At 39.8% G+C, this 12469-nt stretch overlaps 1 protein-coding gene across 1 annotated transcript in view; it reads right to left on the bottom strand.

The window, feature by feature from the left end:
- Positions 1-20: 20 nt before the first annotated feature.
- snrpe (small nuclear ribonucleoprotein polypeptide E) overlaps positions 21-12469 on the bottom strand; it is a 16219-nt gene continuing 3770 nt past the window's right edge. Inside the window, exon 5 of the mRNA XM_022745327.1 lies at positions 21-243. Within this exon, the coding sequence (XP_022601048.1) occupies positions 188-243 (56 nt within the window). The 3' untranslated portion in view covers positions 21-187. The remainder of the gene's footprint in view (positions 244-12469) is intronic.

Raw genomic sequence — 12469 nt, 5'->3', positions numbered from 1 at the left:
ATAAGTTAAAAAAACAGTAATAAGAAAAACAAACTTTATTCTCAAAATGGATCCATGCAGTAGAAAGAAACAAATTACAATATTCATGTCATATAAACACAAACATACTTAACACCTTTTGCAAAAACAAAACAAGGGAAAATATTTCTTTCTAAGAAAGGTATGATTTGTAGGCATCTCCATTGTCCTAGTTGGACACACTCTGCAACAAGGTAATGTTGTCTCCTTTCAACATGATCCTCCCTGGGAGACACAGATAGAGGAACAAAGACAGAGAAAACCAAGTGGAGGTGGATCAGAAGAGGAAGATGATGGATGGAAAGAGATACAGAGTGTCAGTTCACCTCTAGACAAAGCACTAAGCATCCACCAAGTTGGCTAAAGATCAAAGGGAATCTAGTGTCAGAGTATATGAAGGATTAGTAGCATGTTTGGTCTCTCTCTACTAGCCTCTCCCCTCACAGCTCAGGTGTGTTCATCAGATAACATACAAGCCAAAAAAGCAGAAATATAGCAGTCCCCAAACATTCACTAGGGTAGTTACTATAATACGTCTTGGGTTGGTGAAAGCAAAGTTGGGAGGCAGGGTATTCCTTCTTTTGGTATTAATTTCCTGAGATTAAATTTATCTACAGTGGTTTTAATAAATTTAGTCATCCAAATATCTCTTTTTGCTATCTTTGAGACTGACCACAGGAAAAACTGTTAGCATTGAAAGCAATCAAGCGAATTTAAGCAACATGTCAGTCCTTTTTATCATTGTCTTGCTTCATTTTATAAAGACACGCAGACATTTATGAAAAAAGAAAATGTATTCCATGTGTAACTCACTATCTCTTTACTTGTCTGTCTCTCTCCACACACACATACATACATACATACATACATATATCTTTATATATATCTATATATATATACATTATAATATATATATATATATATTAGTATATATATAGATATATATATAATTAGTACTATATATATATCTATCTATATATAATATCAAGAGTATATATACTATAACAATTTCCCATCTGACAAAAAAAATGCGATGTCAAAAATGTAGGTGGACTCTACCCAGGGCTTTACATGTTCTTAGTCTTTTCATGTGGACTTCTCAGCATCATCTAGAACTAGGTTCATGTACTCATCAAAACCTGAGAGGGAAAAGTAGGTCAAAAGAAGTTTTAACAGGCCTCATAGAAAACTTTCACTTTTTTCCCCAATCCCCCCATATTTCTCGTGAAGACTTTGGTCCTTACTGAATTCAACCAAACAGCAAACTTGCAAATTGCTCGTTTTATTACAGCCTCAAAATCTTCTGTGTTGTGACGCAATAAATGTTACACTACCTATAATTTGGAGTATTCTTCCCTCAAGATTCCTCTCAGGTTGACTTGCGTTCAAAGGTCAGAGCTCTGGCTGGCAACACTTTAACGACATTTAGAGTTGTCCCTAAGGCCACTTCCTGCGTTGTCTTGAATTGTGGAATAGGGTCATTATCCTGTTGAGGCGTGAACCCATGCATGCCATCTGTGGTCCTGAGCGCTCTGGACCAGGGTTTTCCATTTTTAAGGATATCTCTAATTTGTGCCAACAGCTCTTTCCTCACACCCTAACCAGTCATCCATGTCCTGAAAAAACACACCCACAAGCACGATGCTGCCACCACGATGCGTTCATCAGTGGGATGTATTGGGCAGAAGATGACTGAGCACCGGTCTAAATTCCTCCATGAATGATTGCTTTTGAATTGAGAACCAAATAGGTTCAATCTATGGTTTCATCAGACCAAGGCTTGTTTCTCACAATCTGGCAGGTTCCCTTAGGTGTTTGTGTGTTTTTTTTTTAACAAACTCAAGCAGTGTCGCTGAGGACAAAGCTTCCGTCTGTCCTCTCTTGCTATAAAAGCCCAAGGTCGGTGAGTGCTGCAGTTGTCTTTTTATTAATAAAGTTGAAAATATTTCATTTGTGTTTCACGCTTTGTCACAATGGTACTGGTGAGGGGAATGTAGTTATTCTTTTACTTTAGGGCATAAGCCGCATATGTAACAAAAACTGAAGGGGTCTATATTCGTTTTTGAGATGCACTGTTCATACCCACACCAATGATAATTATCATGAGATTTCCACTGGCGCTGTAGCTCTGAATTCAGTGCACATACATTAAAGCTGGGTCCCATGCTGAAAGACTCCAAATATCTTCCACAAGCATTTGCAATTTATACTCGTCATATGAGTGCTTCAGTCTCATGGGAACGTCTGAACACTTCATTAACAAGGCTCATTATTGTTCTTATTTGGGTTCTACACCAACGACTTGTTGGTCTTTGCTTTATATTCTACACCAGCTAAAAAACTTTTTTTTTTCTTTTTTTTTTTATTATCAAAGCATAACAATACCTATTAATCACCTTGTCATAAGTCTACTCATGTTTGGGGTAGGACTACAGTCTCAAGTCAAGTCCACAAGTGGTTTTACGTTCATTAGTAGTATTTGCAACATCTCAGTGTGGACCCAAAGATTGGTTCTTGTTTTCCACGTTAACATGCATGGGTCAGATACTCTCCATCTTAGTGTAGACAGTCTAGGACATCCTCCTCCAGACATTCAGCAGCATACTTAAGGCACTGAAAATATATTTCTCACGGTGTGGGGTTTCGCGCACGGATTCATTCATACTTACAATTGAGGGTCTGCATCGGTCTGGCGTCCTAGAGATGCCCTTTCCTGATCCACACTCCATTCAGGTTTGTGGGAATTAATGCACCGAGCAATTTTTGTTTGCAACCCTATAAAAATCAATAAGTGGGAAGAGAGAGAACAAAGGAAGGCAAAAGGAAGAAATATAAATGTGGTGAACTACCTTAATGGACTCAGAACAAGAATCCATTGTCATCTGAAACTAATACACAGTTGGGCACAGTCACTAAATTTTGGGTTGTATGCGGATGGTCCGTATAGCGGGATCACATGGAAGGGTGCAATGACTTCAGTTACTTCTCTGGGACGCGGAAGGTGTAAATTGCGCCCTTTACTGGTACTTCATAGCACCTTAATTGCTTCTTTAGTCATATGTTAAATGGAAATTACTATGGAATCAGATAATTCATTGAATTTTTACTTGTTTAATAAAAATTAAGCAGATTAAAAAGAGAGCTAAGAATTAAACTACAATATGCAAGCCCTCTATCCGCATTGTTGAACCTGTTCATACAACCAGACCTGACCTAGTGAGCGCATGAGATATGAAGACAATGCAATGAATTTCTGTTTTATTCCGACAACCAACACTAAACAAATCAGAATAGACTATAAAATGCAGGCTGAACTTAAATACTTACATTGCAGATACCTGAAAATAGGTTCATGATACATGGATATAGGGAAAATTTCACAGTTTCATAAGCGCGCCAACACACACACCACACACACACACACACCACACACACACACACACACACACACACACACACACACACACACACACACTGGATCAGGAAGGCAAATTATGCTTCAGTGACAAATTAATGCACATAACTGGTTACTGACAAAATGTTCCCTGATCACATTCTTAGGACTTTTCCATGCTGAAATCTTAAAGTTGTTGGATTACATATGCTGAAAAGCAGAAAAGAACACGTGTAAAATCTAATGAAGGTCGCCACAGTAATCTCCACTTAAACTGAAAACTTATCTGCATTACTATGATTCCAGTGATTACTTACATTCTCCTATGAAATCCACTTATGGCGAGAGCCAAATGAGGCTGTGTACTGCGAGAAAGCTAATTAAATTACTTATTTTTCACAAACAAACAAGATCACTCACCTTTGGATCCCATTGTAATAAGAGGTGCAAGAACAGTTATCTTTACTTATGCATTAATCTCAGATTATGTTATATAATAGATAAATTGTTTGATCATAAAATATCAGAAAATTTTACAATGTCGATGTCAACGATTTTGCCCAAGCGAGTAGTCCAAATCCCAAAGATATTCAATATTACAACAAAATTAATCAAAAGACAAGCCGCCATTTTGCGAAGCTTGACACTAGGAATGTTTATTTGTTCGACTTATTAATCATTAGTAAGTTTCCTGTGTTGTTTTAGCTAACAACTGACGTATTGTGCTTAAAACTAATCTATTGTTAATCATGTTGCACTCATTTATTACACAGTAAATTCCGGGGATTCTGTGAGTGATTAAAAGACGCCAGTAAATAAAATACGTAGAAAACTGTCTGCAGGGCGTACAGGTGTTAAAGGTAGCTCTTCTCTGGGGGTATGTGTACATACGGTGTTCGATGGTGTAATGATTCGATATGAAACCAGAACTGTTTGGAAAAGTATTACAAATCAATACGGCAATCCTGTAGGTTATACTCTTAAAAAAACACCCTATTTTCTTCTAAAGTCTGTCTTCGTTCACTAAGGAATGAAATGATTACCACTAAATCAATAAAAGGTGTCTAGCTTGTAGCTTCTGTAAGCAACCAATTCAACCCGAAACCTCCGTTCATTTCACAATAAATAAACGATATCAATGGGCACTGGCACACATAACTTTCTGGACCGTGTTGTTCCTTGTCCTCTTTGTACGCACATCCTCCAAACATATAAATACACAGCGGATAGGTATAGAGGAAAAAAAATCTGCAAGCTCTTTTATTGGGAAGTTGTTGATATTCAGAACGAAAATACATTACCCGAGATGAGAGCATATTACTTCAAAAATGCGGGTTTTCCTTACACGCGCAGTTGCCCCGCGCGCCGAGAAATGTGGATATGATAAGATATTGTATCTGTGAGCATTGTGACATCCCGCGCTCCCCTCTTAGGTTTAGGTGGTCTTGTAAGGTTCTTTTTACCCCTTCCAACCCATCCTACAACATAGGTTAGATTACTCACTAACCCTGTATTCTGAAAAATAACTAATTCTGTACACATATAAGTGGAAAGGAATCTAAAACATTTTTATACTTCAATAGGGGATATTCTCACTTATCATCAGTGTCAAGAAGAGCTAAGACACTGATAATATATATGATATATAATATGTATAATTCTCACAAAGAGTGCCAGGATGTGTGAGTCTGTTATACTGTCAACGCGTACAAATAACATCAAACCAGATTTCCTCGTACAGAGTTTGTATTCTTTTATCATGAGTACATTCCCTGCCGCCTCGCTCCTATGTTGTCATTTTCTTGTGCCAATTGTGTGTGACCAACATGTGATCTCTGCATCTGCTCCTCTCATAGCTTGTTATAAGTTTGCCTCCAACGACCCAACAATTCGAGTATCTCCCTCCGATGTCTTTCCTCACTGACAGATCCTCGCCTCCCCAGGTTTAATTGATGTTAATGGAGACAGGCTTGACCTCTGGAGTAGTGAGAGGAGCTTTCCCCAAAGCCGCGTAGCTGTGCTATTTCTCAACCTGGTGCCCGTCAATGGTCGGATATCGGCGCATCTTACCTGTAGGCTTTCATAGATCTGTGGCTGGTTGTCTCTGTAGCCGGAGCCTCCTGATGCAAACAGAACGTGTTCCTGGATGCTCGCTGAGGCACAAGAATCTTGGAGCCTGATATTTAGTGGGGATATCGCGAGCTACTGTCCCGGTCACAATCTAGTAGCACTATGTGTATGTGCTGTGCTCCACCTCCAGGCAAACAAATCATAAAGCCGCAAACAGAATATATGCTGACCCCCAGTCCCTTGGCATGATTAAACAGGCTCGTAGAGAGTGTGTGCTTTTTCATCAATGCTGCCTTTTGTTCTCCAGAACCCCTCCAGTGTGTTGATTTTTGTGAATGAGGGTCGAAGGGTAAGGTTTCCCCCTTGGTAACACCTCAAAAATGATAGAAGTTAAGACCATTATCGTTATTGCGATGTGATCCAGGACAGTGACTGAATCTACTGAAATAATCGCCTCACTCCTCCTCGCTAAAGTTCTGACATAATAATTTGGGTGCTGACCCAGCATGCCAGTTATCCCATTTGTCTGGAGCAGCCCCTGAACTATAAAGTATTTGTTGAGAGAATGCCAATTATGACCTCTAAGAGGGTCAATCCATAAACGAGTATCTGGTCGAGTCTTACCAAAGAGTAGTAGCGGGTGTGTGTGTGAAGGGACGCCTCGCTTAAAGTCGCTTACTGACTGTGTACAGTGCTTGATGTAATAGTTGTGATTGTGCTTGTTGCTCCGTTAGAAGTGTTGATTGAGAATAAAAGTTAATCGCCAATTTGTGGATAGTTAAGGTTACATTGTGTCGTAATTGATGTATGTGTTGTCATCGCCTCTTTTTTGCGCATTCGATTGGAAAATTTATTATCAATGTTTTTATTATGAGTTGTGATTGAGGCCTTGAACACCTATCCACGTGTCATAGTGTGAACCAATGGAACGGAATCTATATTTGTCTCTGTAATAGAGTCTTACACTCTCGGCTGTTCTTTGCTGGTGTCAGTCTCTCCAGTGTTCTATCTTTTTGAGTGTGGGCGCATGATATTTTCTGCCTGTGCTGTAATCTCTGTACCAGACGTTCTGTGGTGAATGGAAAATGACCTCCAAGAGAGCGTATCCTACCATGAAACATTGGAAAACTCATTCTTTCAATCGGATATAGGATCTGAATAGAATCAGATGCCAGATGAGCTCAAGCTTGCAGGCTGGTCAGAATATTAGAAGTTAACATCAAGCAATAGGATGAAGAACAATTGGTTCATATAGAGTACAGATCTGTGAAAAGCTTTAGTGAACAACTGTGAATAGTAAAGTAATAGAGATTGAGTGGTAAATTTTGCTTATTGCTTGGATGTTGCTCACGACCCGCCGGAAGATTAGCATGCTCAGAGCGCCTGGCGACATGCAAAAAGTCTGCCGAAAGAGACAAGATCAGTTGTCAAATGACAACGCAATGTTGTAAATCTCTTAATACGGTAGCTAACTGATAAATTGTGTATAATGTCTGTACAGAAATACGTAAAAAATTAATAGTGAGGTATGGCATTGACAGTTGTGTAGAATTGCTGCAATCACAGTGGACAAACTCTGTCTTTATAAGTTTTGTATTTACATCTCATAACTTTTTATATGGTTGATAATATTCCCTCTATATTTATGTCTATCACCGTCAATGTGAAATGTAGATAAGAATGCTAGTAGTCATTGTATTATGTGAATGATGTGAAGGGTGTTTTAAGATGAAATGTGCCATAACCATGCACTACTAATGGATAAAGCTGTGGCTTGAAGTGTTCTGAGGAAGCTAAAGCAGTATTTCTGGAACAGTTCAGGATCTGCTCCTCGTAGACACCTGTCTCTAGTAACATGAATGGCCAGAAAATAAAAATAGTGCACCTTAAACCAAACCTTAATGTACCGTGGTAACCCCAAGAGCGTGGTAATAAGAGCGACAGGAGTTAACACACTCTGGCTGCCTACTCTACACATTAATGTAGACGTATCTGAGTGATGTTTTTATTCAATTATGACAATCTAATGATGCTTAAGATTCCCTAAATCAACATTACTTTAACCTGTCCTATAAATTATTAGATTGTATGATGAGGAATGCTGGGTCTAATAGAGATCCCCTTATTATGTTATCTCCTTTTAGTCACGTTGTCAAAAAATGGTAGGTTAGTGTTTATAGTGGCATAAGTGGATTCACTTAAATAATAAAAGTGAACAAAGGTCTCCCAATGTAAAACAACGCACACCATACTCCCTACAATACAATTAAATTAAGCCTCTAGGGTGTGGCCTGTGCCTAAATAATCATATTAATAGAAACTGTCTATCAAGAATCGCAATGGATGGGTGTATGAATTACTAGGTGAGCCCGCCGATGTTATCCCTGGAGAGAATGAATGCTCGCGTATCAAAGACTGTTCTCATGGCCGTGAAGGTTAACACAAGCCTCACCAAGCTCTCTTGAATGGCCAACCAGAGAAAGAGTGAGAGAATAGAGATGAGAAATAATCCAATCATTCTTCGATATCCCGGCATTCCATTGAAGTCACAAAGGACCGTAATCTCTCGATGAGATCATTACTCTATTTATTCTATACTACTAATCGCAATCTATAGAGAGAAACACTCCGAAGACTAATGTCACTTTCGGCAAATATTGTATAGCATCACCCACATTACAAAGAGTTCAGTATAATTACATTCAATTGTAGGTAAGATTTATGTGTCAGCCTCGTAAGTGAAACCTCAGAGAATCTATAGGAGTCATTTCCTTAGGTCAATATTCCGTGTGAAATTAATTGAGAATGCTAAAGTAAACTACTATTTAGACAAGGCAAGTGGTGCACTATCGCATCATCCACGTGTTTGTGCAGCAATATAGTAAACCCGCTCCAATCGCAATGGTGTAGCGTGGTCACCAGAGAAGACTGGCTTCGGAGCGTGCGAGATGCGATTTCTGGTTTTCCAAACTCAAATAAGTAATTAAGATGGAACATGTCAACAATAACAAGAATCAATGGCACCGGCCCCTGGTATCGACAGTAAATAGAGTGAATCATAAGAGATTAGATGACGAATACATTACAGAACCGACACTTAAAAAAAAGAGAAAAGGAAAAGAGAAGTAACAGGTATATGGGAAAAAGAGAAATGACTATAATAAGACGTCAACAGGCGCTGAATGTGTGACCAAGGCTCATGAAAACTGTATTTGAAAGAGGCTACGTTCTCCGCATGTCCATTCTTTAACGCGAGGTAGCGATGAACTGCTCCGCGCCTGTTAACACGCACTCCACAATAGTTAACCGAGGTGCGCCCGGAACTCTCACCTAGCCGACCTATATTGTTAAATCAGGTAGATGAATGCTGTGATTGCGGTGTACAGAACATCAATCCGTGATTCCAGTGCAATCGGTGTTCCCAAGTGACATCGTACTGCTTTGTGCGACTTAATGTGAGAGTGCACTTGACGCAGGGATGTGGTTGAGAGCGAGAGCGTTGCGTGACCACCAAGTGGCTCGGGATGCCGGACAGACGAGAACGTACAGCGCCTCCGTCCTTCGCTTCTTCAGAGACATCTCTCATACACTCGTGGCACATAGAGTAAGGAATATCTATCCTGCATGCTCTCGCAAGACGTAATGTTCAGCAGCTGGCACTTACACATACGTGAGGGTAGAGGCCCCTGGAGTTCCACCTGTATTAATTAAACCAAGTGTGGTAAGGAGGGTAGTTTATTTTGATCTTGATTGACGCCGGTGATGCTGTTTCTCACTCATGAAATGTCCAACTGCTCAATGGAGTCAGTTGAGCGAAGTTATTTGCCGTCAATAGTATTCCAGTGCTAGTCTAAACAGACACTGGGGATCTGTGACTGTATGAAATAAGAATACAATTTAGAAGAATAAAATATAATACTGCAACAAAATAAATTAATAATGAGAGGTAAATATAGAGCACTAGAGTTGGAAAGAGTTGGAATGAAATCTTTCCCCATAATACCATAACTGTAGTCACTCTACTTACACCCCAAACAAGAGGACTCCACTCACTACTCTATTCACACACACACACCACACACACACACACCACACACACACACACACATACAGCCACAGGTACTCTAGCCACACTCTGGCAGTGTTGTGTTTTCTATGATTTCTTAAGCCTTGTCTTTCCTACCTTCTCTTTCCTCGTCTGGACCGGCGAAAGGGATTGCCCTGGTTAGGATCAACCTCCTCTCTTCATCACTTCCTGTCCTGTTGTGCTGATTGTTCTGCGAGAGGCAGACTGGGATGGGAAGGAGGGAGGGAGGTCAGAGGGCGGGTGGTGTGGTGGTGCTTGTTGGTGCGTTCTTTGTTCCCTGTCATGCCTCACCTGCCTGGCCCCCACCTGACAGGCTTTGACCCCTGCAGGCCTTTTAAAGGCCAGCCAGACAACCAGCTGACTGCCTGTTTCCTGCCTCGCTGAACTGACAGGAGTGTCATAGCGTGCTTTGGGTGAGGGCAAACTGCTGGTCTCAGCCCAGTATTGGCTCTTACTATAAAAAGCCCCAAACAGTTTATTACTTTCTTATTTGTAACTTAAATTATAAAGACATATTGATTCATTAAAAATCTGATGCTTGCATTGTGGATTGGAAAAAGTTAATGTTTATTTCATGCCATAGCTTTTTGATACTGGGAATTTTAGAGGATTGCTGATGTAGTGCATCTTTTTTGCCTTATTATAGTTACCAGTTGAGAGTGACCCGGAAAAGTCGGGGAGAGAGAAGGGAATGGACATTGCAGTCAAGGGCCACAGGTCGCACAGGACTCGAACCCAGGCCGCTGTGGCAAGGACCAAGGCCAAATGTACACACTCACTTGCGCTGAAACCACCACCCACCCCTTGTTTTTTTCGAAAAGCCAGTGGCCACAAAATGCAATTGAATATGGCTTCAAACTCATCAGGATGTGCCACTGCTGAAAGGAGCTATTTGTAAGTACGTTAGCATTCACAGCTGTTATAGTTTACCAGTCTAGGAAAAACATTGCGAGTTCAGTATGAAACATCAAACGTTGAAGTCAGCATTGCTAACCAGCATAGCTCGGCCCGATCCGGTCTCGTACTTTCCCATACCAGAGGACAGCAGCAGGCGTGATGCACAGATAGACCTCAAGGGGTTGCTCACGCAACCGTGCTCTCCTGGCCTGGACTGAGAAGCGCCCTTTTTTGCGAGACCATTTTTTTTCTATTTCTTTTACTAATTGTATATCTTACTTTTAAATTGGCCCATTGCAATCAATTCTCAACCAATAAGTTGATGGTAATAGACGGAATCTGCAATTTTGAGTTCTAATTCTGTGAGACACCACAAGCCAAGACCAACAAGTTTACCCTCACAGGTAAACCGTTTGTTGTGACGACTGTCAGGACTCTGTTCGTTACACTCATTGGACTTCCTATTTTATTTTGAAATACTATATGCACTCCTGTTCTTGTCAGTATCAAGATCATCGATAGTGTAATCAGGCCTCAGTCAGTCAGGATATACTGTAGGTATACTATACTATACTATACTATTCACTTCTCTGCCAGACTGTCACTACTTCTGTGTTTGTTACTCTCATCTATGTTTTTAGTAGGTATGACCCTGGTTTGTATTTTTGGATTCCTCCCCTTGCCTTGATTTGTTTGCTGGCTTTTGGACTGTTTTACTGTGTATGACCCTGCCCTGGCCTTACCGATTAAAGAGTTTGGATTTTAGACTGAGCTGTGGTGTGTCTCCTCTCTGTGTGTTAAATTGAAAAATAAAGTTGAATTAAAACGACTATTAAACATCTCAATACAGCCTAAGTCAGCAATAGCCTCTATTCTGCTAACAACAACCAAGCTAGTCGGTTGTTAGATAACGTCGGTCAATGAAAAAAGCAAATCTGTTGGTAGGGCTGTGTCCTTTTGTCAGGCACTGAAACAAAAAAATATACATTACCATGGTAAGAGTCTATGCAATCATATTGGATATCAGAAAACACAAGCTGACCTGTCGCTCCGTCACAAGAAAATGTTGAGAAATATATGACTGTCGATTTAGTTGATAAGTACTAGTATTTTGCCAGCATATCATTTAACTAAACCTATATGTTAGGTTTACATTGCAACACTTTCAGTAATCTATACAGTATTTAAGTGTAATATCATTAAAACATTCCAAATGACAAATAGCCATTACTTTTGTCTTCAAGAAGAAGCAGCTGTATGGTCAGCATTGAAGTTGGCCACTGACAGTATACAGTCTGGTGCCGGCTTACAGTTGTAATGCATCAAACATGCAAGCTGGCCAAATAAAATCTGTCCTACGGTTGGATATTTTTGGAGATTAACTCTTAATTATCATGCACAAATGGATTTTGCTTCATTACAATTGCAGCTTAAGTCCCTTCACCTCAGTACACACTATTTGTTGCGCTGGACATAGGCCTACGTTGTATTTTGGAGGATAAATGGTGGTTATTATTGCGTTTATTTAGAAAATAATTTTTATCAATTCTATGTAAGGATTGTTAAAGTATGATAATCAATTCGGACAAGTCATTTTATAGACCCGAGTCCTATATGTATGTTGAAAACGACCTAAAGCCATGTTTTTCTATGACTGTTGCCTAGAAATAGCGATGCTAATATTTGTTTAATTTTGTTCAATCTGAGTATTAAACATTAAGTTATGGGTATTGAAAGCAATAAATATGATAACTACGTTTATTTGTAGTAAATAGGTAAATTAAACGTTAAATGCCCTTTTTATTTATAATAATTTGCCTGAGACACCCGACACCCACAATGTCTCCCGTTATGGCCCTGTACTGTAGCTTTAGTGTTCCCCTGATAAAAAATAAATAGAATTTGTGTGTATTACATGTCCAACCGTTGCAGTGTGTATCCCTGTATTATGAAAAAAAGCAAAAAAGAAGCTTGTGGTTCTGGCCCCGTCCCGTGATGCCTCC

Source organism: Seriola dumerili, unplaced genomic scaffold (assembly GCF_002260705.1).
Source record: "Seriola dumerili isolate Sdu_G_001 unplaced genomic scaffold, Sdu_1.0 BDQW01000088.1, whole genome shotgun sequence".
NCBI classification, from domain to species: domain Eukaryota; kingdom Metazoa; phylum Chordata; class Actinopteri; order Carangiformes; family Carangidae; genus Seriola; species Seriola dumerili.
Note: the sequence above shows the minus strand (reverse complement) of the source record. Positions and strands in the feature narration are given on the sequence as shown.